At 31.8% G+C, this 19,437-nt stretch overlaps 2 protein-coding genes across 3 annotated transcripts in view; both read right to left on the bottom strand.

The window, feature by feature from the left end:
• Window positions 1-19,437, bottom strand: part of LOC144845068 (E3 ubiquitin-protein ligase HACE1-like) — an 83,412-nt gene that overhangs the window by 5,045 nt on the left and 58,930 nt on the right. The window lies entirely within an intron of this gene.
• On the bottom strand, window positions 118-13,236 carry LOC144845077 (glucokinase regulatory protein-like). 2 transcript variants are annotated; one of them, XM_078702216.1, is made up of 17 exons: window positions 13,105-13,236; window positions 12,230-12,355; window positions 11,767-11,828; window positions 11,324-11,392; window positions 10,836-10,901; window positions 10,570-10,710; window positions 9,294-9,347; window positions 6,977-7,112; window positions 5,364-5,428; window positions 4,611-4,831; window positions 4,099-4,196; window positions 3,385-3,461; window positions 2,746-2,836; window positions 2,315-2,418; window positions 1,695-1,927; window positions 1,216-1,390; window positions 118-1,029 (listed from the first exon to the last, which is right to left on the bottom strand). In XM_078702216.1, the coding sequence occupies exons 2-17, from the start codon at window positions 12,318-12,320 to the stop codon at window positions 910-912; spliced, it is 1,803 nt and encodes a 600-aa protein (XP_078558342.1). In that variant the 5' UTR covers window positions 12,321-12,355; window positions 13,105-13,236; the 3' UTR covers window positions 118-909. The 2 variants fall into 2 exon arrangements, with proteins under 2 accessions (XP_078558342.1, XP_078558343.1); XM_078702217.1 differs by lacking the exons at window positions 118-1,029; window positions 1,216-1,390 and having other exon boundaries at window positions 1,722-1,927; window positions 2,320-2,418.

The following is a 19,437-nucleotide window of genomic DNA, read 5'->3' as shown; positions in this document are numbered from 1 at the left end:
GCGAATAAAAGATTGAATCAACGAACAAATGCATAAAATATTGAATAAATGAAAAAAAAAATCAAAGAAAATAATGAATATAAGAATTAATAAATGATTTAATGATAGACAACAACATTCATCAAACAATCATCACATTTATTGCACTAGTGATTGTCAAATTAATGATCATTAAAATATATATATATAATATTGGTGGTACTTTATAATATCGAAATCAATATATCATTCTTTATGAATTACATGCTAACATATTTTGAATTAATGCATTCATTAAAGGCACCTGAGAATATTGGTGTACAATACCTGTATTATCATTATCATTATTTCTTACAAACTACTTTACAATAATTTCATAAACCTGATTATAATTTAATTTTTAAAACTAGACATAATTACTTTGTATACATTTATCATTGTTTTCTTTGTATATATAATTCATGCAATATCTATGTTTCTGTATATATTCATTAAAATTATCAAACTATAAAATTCTAATAATTGTTTAACAGCACTGAAACTTGGCACACACACAATCATATCAAATTTCATAGTAATTTTTCAACATTATAAATTTCATTATAAAATAAGATACATATTTATAAAAATAGTTAAACTATGGACGTAATTTAAACAATAATTAATTATTTTGAGGTAAATTTTAAACAATGCTTATTTGTAATAATCATACTGTACTGTATTATTTTGTTGGTAATAAAGAAATAAAGCTCTGTCTACACTATCAAACTTTATGTGACAAAAAAATGTGATGTGCCCATATATGGACATGATGATGTCATATCACTACCACATTTGGCCATATCACTGCCATATTTGGGCACATCACACTTTTTTGATAGTGTAGACAGAGCTTAATACATAAAGTGGCTACTTCCATTCAATTCTGTCTCAATCAGCAGCATAAGTTTGATTAATAGCTGTACGAATTTGTTTTGATGAGTTGAGGGCAGTCTTCGCTTCTTGAACAGTGCAATTCTTGATCGCTAAAACCAATGCTAGTGGTACTAGCTGAAATAAAACCATGTATTCACAGTAGCAAAAATCATAGAAAGGCAGAGGAAGAAGATAGCAGGGGGTGGCAAGCATAAATTGAAATTGAGTGGGTGTCAATTTATGTTTTTTTTAAGTCTTTGTCCAACTTTTCACTTAAAGAAATCCTTAAATATTATCGTCAACATTATCTTAAAATCATACCTTAGTACCACCATTGGCTTGCAGGATGTGTTGTGAGATCTTTTCTTCATGTATACCCTCTGGCAGATGGTCAGTTTGATAGATGGACTTCAGGATGGCATCAGTGGCTACTTTCTTACTGCAACCACCAAGCCTTTGTACAATATTTATACCTCTGTTAAAAAGCTTACTGTTGCTGTTAAAACAATTATCAGATAATCATTTTTAGCAACAATTTTTAAATCATGTGTCAATAATATACAGATACTTTATGTTAATAAAGGAACAGGTTATAATGTGGAAAAAATCATATTAGAAAATATATACGATCGAAAAGGAAATTCAGATCTGTTATGTAATTATTATTATTATTATTATTATACGGATTATGAATACAAAATTTACAGTTTAATTATGAAAATGATGTAAGTGTTTGACAGTATGCCCTATTAGCCAAAGTAGGACATGAGTAATAAAAATAAGATAACATTTGTATTTACTTGAGTTTCATATCAACCATATAGTGCTTATATACTTTTCCTTTGAGCACATGAGCCCCAGTACTGACAGCGTTTAATATGAATTTAATAGCCAGTTCAACTCCACCATAGAGGGCAGCATTTAGTATTTTGTCTTCTTTTTGTTCGTTCTTGTCTCCGTCAAACAAGCTTAGTATTTGGTGCCATGGTACGTTTACAATCAATGCACATGGAAAGAACTGCGTTACATATTTCTGTTACAGAGCAAGTTATATTAGTGGTAACAAAGATTGTATTGATGGAATACAACAACAGGAGACAATCAATCTCTTTTTGTTCTAAAAAGCTGGCGAAAAAGCAGTCCCTGTTTCCCATATATTCAATATAATATAACGAAAAAATATCTTTCATAATAATCAAGCAAGCAATAACTTTAAACATTGTGCAGTATGGTGCATGGTGGCACATCGTGAAAACAAACAAACAAAAAGGTTGAACACTACTAATGCCGGGAAAATGTGTAAATAAAGCCGAGTGGGTTACGATAAATAATATATTTTTTATTTATTTTTATTTTAATTATTCCACAATAAATTTATAGAAATGCAATTTAATGCAAATTAAAAATTAAAGTATCTTACTTTACTTTGTGTATCTTCAAAAGGTCCTTCAACTAAGATAGCAGATGCTGAACAAACACCCTTCAATTGCTCATAAATTCTATGGAATTCTTTGAGATATTTGGCTGGAAAAGAATGTAAACATTTAAAAATTTTATAAATGTACATTCAGTTTGCAAGTTGTTTATGCAAACAAAAATGCTTTATGTTCTGTCCACACTATCAAACTAATTTGACAAAAAAAGTGTGATGTGCCAAAATATGGTAGTGATATGCCCAAATATGGTAGTGATATGCCCAAATATGGTAATGATATGCCCAAATATGGAAGTGATATGCCCAAATATGGTAGTGATATGACATCATTTCCATATAGGGGCACATCACATTTTTTTGTCACATAAAATTTGATAGTGTAGACAGAGTTTTACATAAATACAATGTATACTTACAATGTAAAATGAAAATAACCGTATCATTAGTTGATAGACTTGGTTGAATTTTATGAATAAAATGATCTAAGCTTATTGAATATGCTTCTCCCTTAAAAAAAAAAATTAATTACTTGATAATACAAACAATAAATATAATTTGAAACTGGTTGGCAGACTTAGAAATTTAATACAGTATGTGAAATAACATTTAGAAGCTCATCATAACACATATTCACACGTACACTATCACTGTTTCAGTGAGTTAGATAGGATTTGAACCAAGGACCTTAGCATAACAATTTTATTTCAGGGTATGCAAAGTGCGAATCCTCACAACGACTATTGTCAGCACCATGTTGACACAGGTCAAAAGCCACAGAATTTTATACGTGATGTTGGTAAGATATGTTAAATAGCACCTTGATAGTAATAAACGTTTATATGCTTTTATGTTTTATAGTATGTTATATGTACACAATTTTGTCCCTGCTTCAACCCAATCATCAAATTACAACTCCAAGACATGAGATGGTTAATAGTTGGTTGCGTTTTCTTTGAATAAAAAAACATAGTAATAAACTGAAACATTAGTTCTAACATTAATTTCATCTTGTTGTAATTTCTACTTTTCCTGATCAAAAATAAATAATAATTAACCTTATTGGACATGTTTCCTTCTTTGTTCTTGAATGAATTGTAACCATCCACTAAAAATCCTCTAATGTCATCAAATTCTGAAAGTCAATGTAGATATATCAATCTAGAGAGGTTTGTTTGTTATTATTTATTTCAATCAATCAATCATTGACATTTTTATTCCATAATCAAAATAAAAACATATACAAATAAAATAAAAATAATATGATAATGGAATGGGATACAAAATAAGCAAAAGTGCTTTAAACATGTAACACTAACAATAAACAAACATTGGTACAAACCTCTTCAGTCAAAGACTGGTCTCCCAGATGATCAGTGGCTGTGATGTACTAGTACACCCTCCTACTAGGTTCTTTAAAGTGCACATGAGCTAGATGTGTACACTGGACATACGGTTTATAGTCCTTATCCGAGAAGACTTATTCTACTGTACCACCAGAACCATGGAGCAAGTGAGCCGTGAACCCTTGCCGATGTTATGGCTACGTAATTACACTATCCTCTGTCTTACCTGCCAGGCCACTCACTTACTTGGGTATAATCAATGATGATAAAGATTTTGTCTATGTTTATATGCTCTTTTCTCTCCCATATTTAAATTGTAAAGTTATGTCAAACCTATCAGAGGTACAAAAGAGTAGGGGTGTCCCAAAAGGAGTGGTTTCTACTGTAAAGCAAATTCAGGTTTACAAATGATGACAAATGACTTACCAGAACTATATGTTGGAGGGCATTCAGAGGCATCAATTAGGCCTAGGATCCCTGAGAGACCAGCACCAATATAGTACACATGGCCATCAGAATTCAGACTGACACCAAAAAGGAAAACAAATTTTTAAAAAAGCACAGTGTATGCAATGGTTATAAAAGAACTTTTCCTTTTGTTAAAAATACTGTTTTAATTTTTAATAATAAAACTTATTCTTGTGTTCCTAAAATTCATCAATAAATAAAAATAGACAATTTTTTTGATCCGTTGAACAGTACATACTATTGCACGCCATGTGACCTACAATCGTCATCATGACAGGAATTTATTTAGGTGTTATATAATAATGTATAATTTATTTCAGATATTACTGCAGTATTAAATTTCAATACTGTAGGACAATGTCCTTTTTAGACACTAAAGCGAAAATCATGATTACCTGTGGTAAGTCTTTATGGCACCTAAAGTAGGTCTGATTGTAAATTATTTATACATAAAATAAACTATGCTCTACCTGTTTCCTGCTATTTGTACTAACGAAGCAATGTTGCGTTTGATTTCGTAAGTCGCTTTCGATATAGTAGTTTGCATCTCATGAAGACACGCAATGTTTAGCTGACGACGAGAAGACGGGGTGCTTACTAGGTTCTGAACGGCTTTGGTAAAGACTAATTCGAGAATGAACTTGGTGGCGCTACCACCTTTCATTCTGGACGATCCTGTAATGGCTTCTGGCTAAAAAAAGAAAAAAAAGTATTTATGAGTTCTGTGATCTGTCCAATATGAAAGGCCATATTAGGTGAAAGCAACTGTGCTGATTGCGAGAGTATATTTCAATACGCATTTGATCAAAATAACCGGGATATTAATGTGAAACTGTCATTTAAACATATTATATACCATAAATCCTCGGGCATTAGTCCTCAGGTATAATCCCAATTCAAGTCTAATCCCATCCCCTACTTTTTATCTAATTTCACAAACAGGCATCCCTGGGTATAGTCCCAGTATTGACTTTTGATCTGGATGTTCTGTAGGCTTCTCTCTAGCAAGTTCAGATGAGTTTTTACAAGAATTTCTTACCAATCATTTTTTTTCCTGAACCAGGGTTTCCCTGGGTATATAGCGTCTCGGGACAAAATATTATTCCCTGGGGAATGTCAAATCTTATATTTTACCTCTAAGCAGGCAATACCTGTATAATATTAATTTGGCAGGAAATAATGACAGTTCATTGTAACTTTTGACTTTTAACAATCATACTAACCCCTAAAATTGGATTGATGATAAAACTTTTTCCTTTTTTCTCAAACTTTTGAAGTTTTTCTGCAACTGTAAAAACACATTTCATACTGTATATTAGAAGATGTTTTCAAATAAAAAAATAATCAAATAACCAATGCAAATATAAATGTTGACTTTTAAATGAAAATATTCTTTAAATGTGTTTACAGTATAACTATACATTAACGTTTTTTGAATTATGATTGAATTGACTGATAATTTAATTATGTTTCTTAACAGTAAAAAATCATAGTAGTAGATAATTAAAAGTAATAACAATACTTGATAACGATAATTAATGTAATCTATTTAAATGATCAGTCAATTGAGGAACAATGTCTGATCTTATATTTTTGGAGAAAAGTTCCTTTTGAAAATAAATTTGCATATCAAATATGGGAAGAAGGAAGGAAATTACATTTCATTTATTGGTTTAAATTTAGACAAAATCTGTTTATTGATTATATGACTAAAGGAATGAATCCATATTTGGATTGATTGTTATATTGATAAGCTTAATATGCCAATTGAAAAACAATAAACCTTGAATTGAAAAGGTATATCTTTCATTGTCTATTTTCCTGTGTTTCTTATTGTCTATATATATATTTTATATTTTATGGCTGTTTTACTTTATCGATTTGTTTTGTTTATTTGATTTAGCTTTTCACCCACCAGATACACTCTCTCATACAACAAACGCCCTCACAATCAGTGGAGGCTTAACTACTCAGACTAAATTCCAACTTTCAATACGCAACAGTTTTAAAAATAATATTGTGTATATGTAAATGAATTGTGTTGCGTAGCACTGTGTAAATTATATATAATTCATACTGTCAAATTATAGAAACAGTGCTCATTTTCGGAACATGATCTCATAATCGTGTCGAGCATAGCTTATTTACTCTTTACTGTACAGTATTTGTACTGTATTTCAAGTATTTTAAAGATGTATTGTCCCTTTGACTAATTCCAAAAAAATAAAAAATAACAGATTTCGAAAAAAGGTGGGTCATTTTGAAGTATCTTAATAGTTATTAACTATCACCAAAAATTTGTTGAAAAAAAAAATTATTTAACTGAAATACAGACGTTTTTTTGTTAAAAAAATAACTTTGACTTCCAGTCAAAGTTTCCGATCAAAACATATCCCATAATGAAGCGCGCTTGTTTGGCTACTCTGTATGCATAATCATAAAACTTCCTCACGATCTGTGTGAAAATACCTTCTCAACCGTGACGAGTTGTAAACAATCCTAATTAGCATATGCATACTCATGGTTTGAAATCTTTGTTTACTTTCGCTCGCGACGATTTTCCAGATGAAATGTAATCAAACTAATTTACCTGTTAATTACGTAAACTTGTTGCTTTTGGCTCGAATTTTTGACTTAAAGTGAATAACTTTAATATTACTTTGATATGGCCAATTTAAATTTAGAATATTTTGACCTTCATTTTTTTGTGTTTCAAGGAACAATACATCCTAAGTATAGGAATGTTTACATTTGAAGGGTATTTACCTAAATGTGAATGGTGAGTATGACCAGTGATTTCAAAAGAGTTGGATGAATATTAAAAAATGTATCAAACCTTGTAGAAATGTCTTGTCCCAATTTTCAATTTCCACATCTTTTGAATTAAGAATTGGATTAAAGCCTAACAGTACTGGCGTCAAAACATCAAGGTTTTCCATGCAGTAATCTAACTGGCCAGCAATAAATGCAGCCTGTGTAATCAAAATAATAAAAGAGAGTTAAAGATATATTGTCCCCCTAAAAAAATATTTTTTTTAATTTTTTTGTTGAATATGTTATTTTAATGTCACATAATAGTTATTCACTCTCACAAAAAATTGGGTCTGAAAAAAATTTATTTACCTGAAAAAATGTAATTTAAAGCAAAAAATGGTCAAATTGTCTGGAAGACAATGAGTTTTTGAGTAATTTAACTGTTTATTTTGTCTTTTTATAGGTGAAATAATTTTTTTCCCCCGTTTTTTTTTTTATGGAAGTGAACAACTTCATTAAAACTGCAAAATGGCCTATTCAAAGTCCGATTTTAAAAATATTTATTTTTCATGATTTTGGGGGACAATACATCTTTAAGCTCTGTCTACACTATCAAACTAGTTTGACAAAAAAAGTGGTAGTGCTGTTGGTAGTATTCCTTCGTGTGGAGGGTTATTTTAGAGCATGGAGGTATAACATAGAATAAAAGGATCTAATGTACCTTGCTTGTTATTTAATGTTTGAATTATACAACAGCTTATTTTTAGATGTGCCCAAATATGGTAGTGATATGCTTTAATATGGTAGTGATATGACATCATCATGTCCATATATAGGCACATCACATTTTTTTGTCACATAAAGTTTGATAGTATATACAAGGCTTTACAGTAATAACTTTCTGGTATTTGAAACTGAAAAATATTTGCAATAGCCACAGTTCAACCTTCAATGTTGTATAACCAGGATCTACATGATAACTCATTTTGATTAGAGACACTTGACAAAAATTAATAACTTCCTCCTACCTAATCAAATTGACCACCAATTGATCAACTATGAAACTATACTCCAAGCCATGCACTACCAGGACATACCATTATAGGAAAATGTGTCATTTCAGATAACTTACAAAAGTGGTATTAAGTATTGACCAATCATATTGGTGGTACAAGTCACATACTATTATAGCACCTAAATTCTATCATGATGGTGCTCAGAGTATGTATCATACTTTCATATTTCCAAAATATTTCAATTTTCAAAATGAACAAAAGGAATGAACATCAAGCAATAGTCGTTGCTATCTTGGTTTTGAATCTAACACTAGCCATTAGCACAAGCTTGGTGGTCTAAAGGTATGCATGCCAGGCTAGTGATCTGGAGGTTGTAAGTTCGAGCACACATGAACAGTATTTCATAAGTATTCCCAAATGTACTTTTAGGTACTTTTAAGTACAATTACATTTCATAAGTATTCTCAAATGCACTTGGCATAAAGTACAATTACATCAGAGTAGGTAATCATACAATATGACCATAATATTGATCATCATTTCTTGGGGTATACACCTATCCTTTCCGTATAATCATATTAAACTTTCATACATGTAGTTTAGTTGCAGTGGACTTTGTAAGGACATTACATGGTTTATCGCAGACTAGAATCAATTGGTATTTCACATACAATCTAAAAATACATTGAACTTTGTAACTGAAAATTAACAAAAGTCAAGAGTACAAAGGAGAAAGTATCAATAAAAACAGACATATATTCAGACATATTGCCGGTATGTAAACATAAAAAGTGTAAACAAGTCATTTCATGATTCTTCTTACAATAGAAACAAACTTTACAGTACAGTGAATACATTATACTGTAAAAGTGTAAGTATTGATACGTGACTAAATCTTTCAGCATTAAGCTGTTGATATTTCATTTTCTTCCCTAGACTCCTGGTCTAAAAAATTTATTTACACAGCACATTGGCCATTGGCCCGAAGTACATGAATATTTAATACAAAAATTATATGCAAAATGAATTATTTCTTTTTTTAAATGCACAAAAAATGTAGACATATTTTTCTGAATATTAATGAACTTATTTTCAGAGGGGAAATTATAAAACGTAACTGGTAATATCTCCTGACGTAACTCATTATAGAACGGACAAATTAACAGAAATTGATATTCATCTTCTATCTCATTCCTATGACATAATTTAAACGTTTTCTCTTAAAACCTCATACCATCTACCCCTTTAACAACAACAACAACCTCATTATCAAGAATTTGATTTAGTTAAAAATTGTCTATGTTTAAAATCTTTAATTTCAGACAGATAATTTTCTACATAAATTGTTTACAAGGACAAAATAAATGTGAATATATCACTTACCGATAACCCGCAAGTAATGCCTATTAAAATTGCACAATCTTTACCATCTAATGCCTATAAAATATAAAGCAAACAACTTTGTTACATAGGAATACAATATTTCATTGAAGTTACCGATTCCAATCGAATACCACAATTTTGTTTTTTTGAAATTTTAATCACAGAGGCGACTGAGATCAAATGATCAGGTAGACCTATTTAACAGATTTTCCACTAGGCGAATTTGCTCATGTGACGTTTGAAGAGAAAAAATCATGATACCGTTTCCCCCTACAAATAGCGAATAGCTGCAATTTTCATGCTCATTTGTCTGCTGAGCTTTTAGATTCACAAGGGTGCTCAAGAACGCATCATAGCTCATTTCCTGAGCTCTGATTGGTTGCGCAATTTTTTGCTTCGCAAAAAGTATAAATAATTCTAACTATATCTAGGGAAATAGAATTCGTCACAGAGAGGGATTTAAAGGTGGAAAATCGGCTTTAAATAGTATAATAGCCGACATCACATCTCAACAGTGCAATAGTTCACTAAAAAGCCACACTTTATTCTCTCATGTGGAGGGGTTATTTATTTATTAGAGCATGGAGGTATAATAACATAGAAAAAAAGGATCTAACGTACGTTGCTTGTTATTTAATGTTTGAATTATACAACAGCTTATTTTTAGATGTGCCCAAATATGGTAGTGATATGCTTAAATATGGTAGTGTAGTGATACGACATCATCATGTCCATAATATGGGCACATAGGCACATCATTTTTTTGTGATAGTGTAGACAAGGCTTTAAGATTCTTGTTGATTATCGTGCATAACAATTTGAAACCTGGAGTTATTTTTCAAAATAATTTATAAACACAAATAAAAGTAACTATGCAAATTGTGTCGCATTGTTTAAAATGTGGAAACAGGAAGGAGATTTGCAAAAGTCATAAACAAATTTTATATTGACTGAGTGAGTTATTATATACAGTTAGAGTACACTTGCATCCTGTTGTTAAATAAACAGAAAGAACGTGACAGTGTACACAGAAACAGAAAACTATAAACACCTGTATTCATTATTTGTTAGAATAGTTGTTGAGACATGGAAGAATATTTTATTAGTTGAAAGATCGGCTTTTCTATTCTAAAAGATTGGGTTGTTGTTACTGTACAGTATGACTCTTTTATGCTATGACTCTTTACGGCCAATTTACACAGACGAGTGGCAACGGTAAGCTTGTCCCACACAGAAAACTGTTAAGAACCACATACACATTTGACAGTAATCTCACCTTTTGTAGTGCTTTTTTACCCGATACTGGATCATCTTCAGGTGCTTCCTGTGATGTGAACAAGGCTTTATCACCTCCCGCTATCAGATAATCAAAACATGGTTCCAATCCAAGTTCCCCCAAAAGTTCATTAAATTTTCTCTGTAGAAAAAAGATAAAAAGTCATCATTTAATGCCATGGTTTAAATATATAGATTTAAACCAAGATAATACTGTGTTTATTGAATAGTGAGAAAAATAATGTTTTAAAAATCCTGTCTACTCACTGACAACAAAAACGCAATTCTTCCAGATGTTCCACAACCACTCAGTATAACAGTTCCCTTTTTATGCTGTAAAATTAAAGTAATTATATGTGAATATAACGCTGATCAAATGATCTATGACCTTTTCTTTGATTGCTATTATAACAAGCCTAACGCTTAAAACAAAATTCTCTAAATATTTACAAAAAGCTGAGCATTGTTATTAATTCACTTGTTGAAATGGAACAAAATAATACTGTACATGGCATGTGATACAAAATCAACCAATCAAATGCAACGTGTGTATTCAATTCTAAGACCACTAATATTCTGAAAGAAGCATGGTAATAGTAGCTATCATAAAAATGTGCTGAGAGAAGTAATCTGTATAGATCTGTTACTGTAGATGTAGAACTTAGATACAAATCTTTTGTTAAACATTAATAGGTGTTGTACTTGAATAGGGATGTCTCAAAGGAGCAGTTCTACTATAACAATTACACAATTACCTTCAGAACATCACTAACAGCATCAGATACTTTTAAAATGTTGTCGTGTAGGTCTGGTGAAGCAAGACTCTGAAATAAATATAACATAAATAATAATAAATAAATATTTCATTAAGTTTTTTTCTATTAATAATTGTTAAAAAGATATTTGGTAAACTTGATCATGAAATGATAAAAACTGCAATCTTAACAACTAAAGATGGTCTCTAAAATTACAAAATATTTCATTTCTTATTTTGTGTAGGCCAAAATTAATATTTTCAATGGGATTTACAGTACCTCCTTTTAATAAGGCCTGTTCAGACTACGGAGTTATGCTTTGCTTGCTTGCGATTTGAAAGAATAACTCCATGAATCTGGACATACCCTATTATTATTAGTTGCTGTTTGGCCAGTAACAGAAAAGAACATTTTTGTATAAAATTAAAAAGTCTTATTTTTACCTTAAAGTCCTTCCAGCCATTTAACATTTCATTGTCGCAGATACTTAACATTTCTACTATATCTAAATAAAGAAATATAATAACAATTTGGTATAAAAACTATATGCTTGATTATTTTCTTGGATAGTCAGACCATGGACCTATAAATTAATACCAAATTAAGACCAAAGTCCATGGTCAGAACATTTTTGAAGACATTCTGTTTTAACATTCTTTTATTTTCTTCCTAAAAAAAAACTAGCTTTATTTATTTAAATATTAATATTAAATGTTTCTTTATTTCCTTTTTCAGTTAGTTATCTACAGTAGTCACAAAATCACATAGAGTAATTTACTTTACTTTAATACCATGATGGTATATCTTGTTCCAGTGAAGGAACTGCTCAGGGCCTTAAATAAAACATAAATACATAATAATACAAACATATAAAATATTGGATATTCAGAAAAAAGATTAAGATACCTTGAGGTGATGCAACATCAATACACTCCGTTACATCATTGCTCATTTCAGTGACTGGCATTGCAAACCCACCACCATTTTTTGACATCATTCTACTTCTTTTTCTAAAGTTTCATCCTGCCCATGCTTAATGAATATTTAAAATAAACATTTACAAAAAGTTAAGATACAAATTGAGGTCATGGAAAAATGATTGAGTAATTTTCACATTAAAAAGTTATCTTCTCTTCATTTTTTTATATATAAAAAATGATTATTCTGTAAATAAACTATAATTATTGATTAGAAGTGAAGCGAATACAAGACAATCATTACAGTACACAGTGCAGTAGTTCAAAGTTAAACATTGTATGTTATTATGCGCAATTTGAAATTGCGTAAGGTATACATTTTTTATAAAATTCTTGTGCATTTTCAATTGAAACCAGCCATGCCACGGCCTATATTATAGGGTGTGCCTGTCATAATTCACCATACAGTAACATAACTAGCATATATAGCATTTTTATTTATTTATTTTTATTTTAAATTCAGTTGACAACCAAAAGCGATAAAACCGCCACTAACAGGTTGAATCTAAACATACTGTAATAAACTATAATAATACATTCAAATAAGCAACAATATATTAACATATAACATACCTCAGGGTGTAGGCCTAGGATATGCCCTACTAGTACTAGCCTAGAAGTTTTACCAACCAGTACCCTTCCAACAGGCTACTCTCTATAAAGTATAGGCCTAGCTAGGTAGCCTAGGCCTACCCTGCATGGCTAGAGTCTGGGGCCTAGCTAGTAAAGAGCCGAATCAAAGAGCCTAGCCTACTGCATTTCATACAGTCATACTAGCAGAAAAAAAAACTATACGAAACTCACATCTGGGGCATTATTTCCTTTGAATATATATTGTAAAATTGTATCAAAAAACAAACGAAGGATGCAAGATGTTGTTTACAACAACAATCGGTTGGTTCCGAACTGGTTTTTCCGTACGTACGTGTCGTGAAGATCTAGATGTCACACTTGGCTTTAAAACAAAATCGAAGAACCGCTCGAGATAGGGCGCCTCTCACGACTAGTAGGGAAAGACGATGACGATAAAGAAACATGGGAATCGCATTGGCAAACAAAAAAATTGTAATAAGTTGTAAAAATAACGCACAAAAAACATCAATAATTTTTGTTTTTATTATACAAAGATAACAATTGTTATGATGTCTTTGGATTTTTTAATTAAGAGAGACAATTGCCATCTTAATATTATTGTGGAATATTGATAAGCTATGTTATTCATTGGTTAATGATTCTTAAATGATCGTCCAAAAAAGTAACTCACAATAATTTATAAAACTATCAGATAAAATATTTATTTTGTGAATGATATAAAAATTGTACATCGTCATATTATTATTATCATTTGTAAAGAGTATACTTTTTGAGAAAGTATAATATTAGTTTTTGTTCTTCTTGAAATTCGAATTCAATGTGATCAATTGAGTCTTCGACCGCTGGTTTTTGCTGGTCTGGAATGAAGACAGGGTCCATTGATATCCATTAGCGGCATTAATGTTTTGTTGGCGGCAATTCCTTCAATTATGATACCAAAACTGTAGATGTCTGAGGCAATTTTAGGTCGGTGGTGTGTTGTTATACAGCTCTGGCGCATGTTCCGGGTGATGTTCCCCGAAACCTCGACTAAGAAATACCGGAATGGTGTTCGGCGGCGGATAGTTTATTACCATTAGTTAGGGTCTAATAAGCACCTAGAGGGGTCAGTGATCCATTAGGCGCTATATAAATATTTATTATTAATATTATTATTATTATGTTGCATGTTGCCGAAGACATCGGCCTTGTCGCCTGGTGTGTATCCAATTGCCGGTACATTGATAACGTCCAGGAAGAACCATTTTCTTATCCAGTTAAGAGCAGCTAGCATTGAGTCAGGCTCATCCTTCTGCGTCCAAAGAGATGCATCCATCCAGAATAAGGAGATCTTGCAAATTCACTTGTCAAATGGCAATTCTTGGTTGTCGTATCCGATGCCCGATATTTGAGGTAGTGTCATGATTGATAGCAATTCCATATAAATATTTGAATAATTGCAATTCTCAAGGCAGGCGGAACGTTCAACCAGGCTTGAAATGAAGTTTTATCATCTTTTTCCGTATTTACATTAGGCCTAGGGCCTAGGCCTATTATATCGCTGACAATATGAAAACAGCATAGGACATATTTTTTAAAGAATCCTGATATGGCTGTCCGGCTGAAAAAATAAACCAATAATATATTTATTTTCTTCATTGTATTTGGTAATGGGATGTTATCGGATATTCATTATACTTCACCATACTTTTACTATTTTTTCTCTGCTGAAAAAAAATGTATAATAGCTTTAACTGTTCTTAAAACATCTTCTTGGTTTACAGGCCTTAAAGAGGTTTTTCCACGACCTTCGCAGGCATTTCTAAAACAAAAAGCACATGGTAAATTCAGTAGGGCCTAGGCCTAGGTTAGGTTAGTTTACGAGATATACTGGCACGACCCCTGTTTCTTGGGACCTATAAGATGCCCTATAAATAATATTATTTTATTTTAATCGTTGCTTACCTCTGGAGGTTGAAGTAGAAAAACGATTTCTAACAATCTAAAAAAATACAAACAGAAAACAAAACAAAAATGGGAAGATCGACGTAGAGAGGTATTTCTAATAATGGACCGACGTTTGTTGTACTTTGTAGTAGTAGCAGGGGTTTTAATACGTTTTAAATTGATTATATCGAATTACAATTTAAATATACCTAATTTAATTGTTAAGAATAAGAAGAAAAACTATAATAATCTAAATAAATAAGCAGAAACATACTGAGCTTTGTAGATAGCGTGTGCACTCTTGAAAATTCATCCAAGTACCTTGTTCTGTTTAGGTCAACATGCAGCTACCGTCCGTGTGTACGTACGTACCTTGTAAAATATGTTACCCTGACATACGCGTGCGCACACAAGTGTGCCACCCGCATGGCGTATTTGTATAGCAACAAATGTTGATGGCATGTTGTATGAAGCTCTGTCTACACTATCAAACTTTATGTGACAAAAAAAAATGTGATGTGCTGACATATGGACACAATTATGTCATATCACTACCATATTTGGGCATATTTTGCCACATCACACATTTTTGTCAAACTAGTTTGATAGTGTAGACAGCGCTTTAGACATCATGTCACCAAAGCCTTTAACTTCTGTATAATGGCTCTGAACATGGTTATTTCTATGATGAGTTTTAAAAGTTATCGTGACAATAAAGTGTACTGTCCAGCAAACTGCTCTAGTGTAGGTCTTCTTGGTTATTTTTTAGTGATCATACCAAATAGACTCAGGCACGTAGCAAGGTTTTTTTTGTTCGGACTAACCCCACTTTTTCCAGCAAAACCCTTTACTACAGAGCAAACCCCAAACAAAATCTGAGTCTCTGACAATCCAGTACTGCTTTTAATTTATTAATTGTTACTAAATGCAAAAAATGCAAGAAACATGTGCTAATACACACCTTGACAATCTTCCCCAGTGAAACAACATAATGGAAGAGTTTACCGCGCACTTCTTGTGTTTTGTAAATCAAAGAGTGGCAAAATTTTAAAGAACTTCACTTGTGCTTTAGTTAAAAAGATAGACTACACTATCTATATATTGATACACATAGCTCAACAAGATAATATCTTTGATAGCAAGCATTTTTTTCGAATAAAACTGTACGCAAACAGTTTTTTTTTTTCAAGGGGACAATGTATCTTTAATTTTCATATCTGAGAGATAGGAATTAAAATAGAAGATGGTGGTTTGTGCGAGAGACTGGTGGTCTACGAATTATACGCCTCTATTCCACTCATTCTATTTTAATATATTTTAGATTTTTATAATGATCGTTGTGCTTCCTTTAATTCTGATGCATTTTTAATGTATTTTATGAATATTTGTTCCCACGACCAAATGAATTTCCTAGTTTGAGACTGGAAAAATCTTTTGAGATACTTTTATAGCTTTAAAATCAGTATATTCGCTTGATCATCCTTCGATTATTTCTGGTCGGTCGATTTGCTTTCATTACTGTTTACCTGTGTCACTAATTGCATCAAATTAGTGTGAAATAAGCGTAATAAGAATGAAATACTATGTTTATGATTCGAGGATTTCTTTTGTTCCGTTCTTTCGGGATAATTTTCACATTTGAATTAAAGCTTTGGGGTACAATCGATTGATTTCGTTTTAACCGACAACAATAACATGGCAGATTACAATTTAATTAGAAGAATCGTAAATTTTCATATCCAGGTTAATTGTGATTGTCATCGAATTAAAATTGATTAAACAGCGAATTTACCTGATGCACATCGTCGGAAATACTGTATAAACAATCTATTGTTTGGTGGGTACTTCTGAATATTACTGTTAAGGTAACTTACCGAATACTTTATCGATCGCGCAGGAAATGAGAAAGATATCGAATTCATAAAACTGATTGAAATGTGATTGGACGTATGACAACGCGTTATATAGTCACTTATATTATAACCACGGATAGTTAGAATTGAGAGTCAAATGCTGAGTCAGCCATCTCTGTATTTCAACCTGGTTCATTAGAAACTGGTCAAGAAATAGCCTATTTAAGTCCTTACTTTTATGTAGTAATTATGCATTTTAACGAGGAATTTGGTTGTTCCACAGAAGCTAGGTTACCGGAGGAATTAAGCGTCAAAAATGGTTTTCAATCGACCAGATTAAGTCATCCATTATACTCCAAGTTGAAGTGGTTTATATTACCTTTGAAAGTTATCGGTGTTTATCACGAACCACCGTTTGAAGATAGAAGCAAACTTGAAGCAACTTTTGGCAAGTTCTATCATATCATCATTTCACTAATTAGTATTTTTAACTTTGTAAGGTTCGTTCCTGAATTATGGAAAGATGATGTGCATCCTGGACTTACGTATTCTGAAATAATAATGTGTGCATTTAACCTTTACTGTATGGTAGGCATTGTGCTGGCATACGCTGGATGCTCTCGAAAGAAACATGGCTTACTATCGTTTTTTGAACATAACCAGAAGTACTGTAACAGTGTCGCTAGTCGTAAACTGAATTGTGTTCCTAGCAATGAACACATTAAACGTGAAGTATATCTTGCTTTAGGGTTTTCTTTATTTCACTTTTCGATATGCACGGCTACCCAGTATATCAACGCTTATGTATTTGAAACTTCAGAATACCACATAGCATCTGCACCATGGACGTCTTCAGTTAGTGTGGCGTTGTTTGTGATTATCATAAATCATCATGTGTTTTTATTCTTGCATTACGCAGTGTTCTTCAGTCTCATCTCGAGATACCTGCAAAAACAGTTTAAGTTACTGGGGGAAAGATTTTCCAAAATGATAGAAACGGAGTGTCCGGCACAACAATCCGGTGAGGTTGTTATTGACGAGCAATTATATGAGTCGATACGAAAACAGCACAACCATCTTTGTGATTCTGTGAGCCACGCCGATGCCTGTTTTTCTGTTTATCTTTTAGTAATGTGCTTAATTCAGATTCCAATCATCATATTTTTAGCGTATCAAGCGTTATTTTCACCAGAAGGTGTTAGGACCAAGATGACTTATTTAAGTTGGCTGATGAGTAACTCAATCTGTATGGGAGTGGTTACAATCCATGCTGCTCTACTAAACACGGAGGTAACATCGTTTTCTTTTTAAACTTTAAATCTAACTTTCACTTCATTTTAGATTTGAAATCAAATGATTAATGTATTGCTTCTACTAAATTAGAATTATATTTGATTTGAAAGAATTAAATTTTAATTTTAATTGAATATTTTTAAAATGTTGAAACGGCTAATTTTCTTCAAAACAGACTTTACTGGATTTAAAACGAATTGTAAGTTTTACTATTAATTATTCTATATTTATTTTATTTTTTAGATTCATGATTTCAGTGACAAAATACACCGGCTCTCTGCGTTAGCATCGAAAACTTGTAACGACAACTTGATTTCGGTAAATATAATTTTTGCAGGACACATTTAATTTAATTACATATTCTATATAAATATATTCTAAATTTGATTCGTTTTTACAGACCCATATGCTGTTTCTATCTCGTTTGAACGGTCCTCCTATTGGGTATTCAGTATTTGGATTTGTCACTATAACTAAAGATGTACTTTTAACGGTAAGCAACGATTATGTTTGGTGACGAATGTTTATCATTATCTTTAAAAACATACCATAAATAATAAACCATCACAATGTATTTACCGGTAAAGTTGATGTTGCGGATGCAATACCGTAATCTGGAGTTAAACTCTTTTATTCTTTTTTGTCGTGTCCTACCGTACCTACACGTAAAGCTCTACATTATCAAATTAGTTCAACCAGGGAAGAGAGACATTTTCACTCTTCACCAATTCGACACAAAGTGTGATGTGCCAAAAATGTGGTAGTGATCTGCCCAAACATGGTAGTGATATGACATCATTCTGTCCATGAGCACATTACAAAAAGTTTGATAGTGTAGACAGAGCTTAAGTCATTTTTATTTATTCTTTTGATTGCAGGGTGTTGGATTTATCTGTACATATTTTGTTTTACTTGTGCAATTTCAATAGAACGAAGGAATAGGACAAACGTTGCATCGGCCAAATACAGTCCAGTACAAGAATAATACGCATGCGCAGATTAACCATCTTCTTTCATCTACTGGTCAAGAAACTCCAGAAGATAGTCGATGACCCTTTGACAGAAATGTCGATATTTTGACACAATATAAACACGATATTTATCAAATATTAAACTCGCAAATTCGATTGTTTGTTTATAAATAACCTTACAAAACCAATTATAACTCGCATCGGCAAAACAATAGCCGGATTGGAATCTATAGATTAATGTGTACTTTAATAAACACTTGTTCCTACTATAGAGACGTAAGGATGTAAGCGCAACAACTGATTTGACCAATGACAAGCGATGGATCATTCGAACTGCCGATTAATTCCGTCTTCTAGAATTTTAGACTGCTTCTCCTCCTTGATAATTTTTTATCGCTACGATGACAAAGGTAGCCTATTTCGCGCATGCGTTAAGCTCGAAAAATATGCACTGTTGGTATACCGTATACATACGGTAAAGAATCACTTGTAAAGTTTAA

This window comes from Antedon bifida, chromosome 6 (assembly GCF_963402885.1).
Source record: "Antedon bifida chromosome 6, ecAntBifi1.1, whole genome shotgun sequence".
NCBI lineage: Eukaryota > Metazoa > Echinodermata > Crinoidea > Comatulida > Antedonidae > Antedon > Antedon bifida.
The sequence above is the reverse complement of the archived record's forward strand: the minus strand, read 5'-3'. Positions and strand labels throughout refer to the sequence as shown.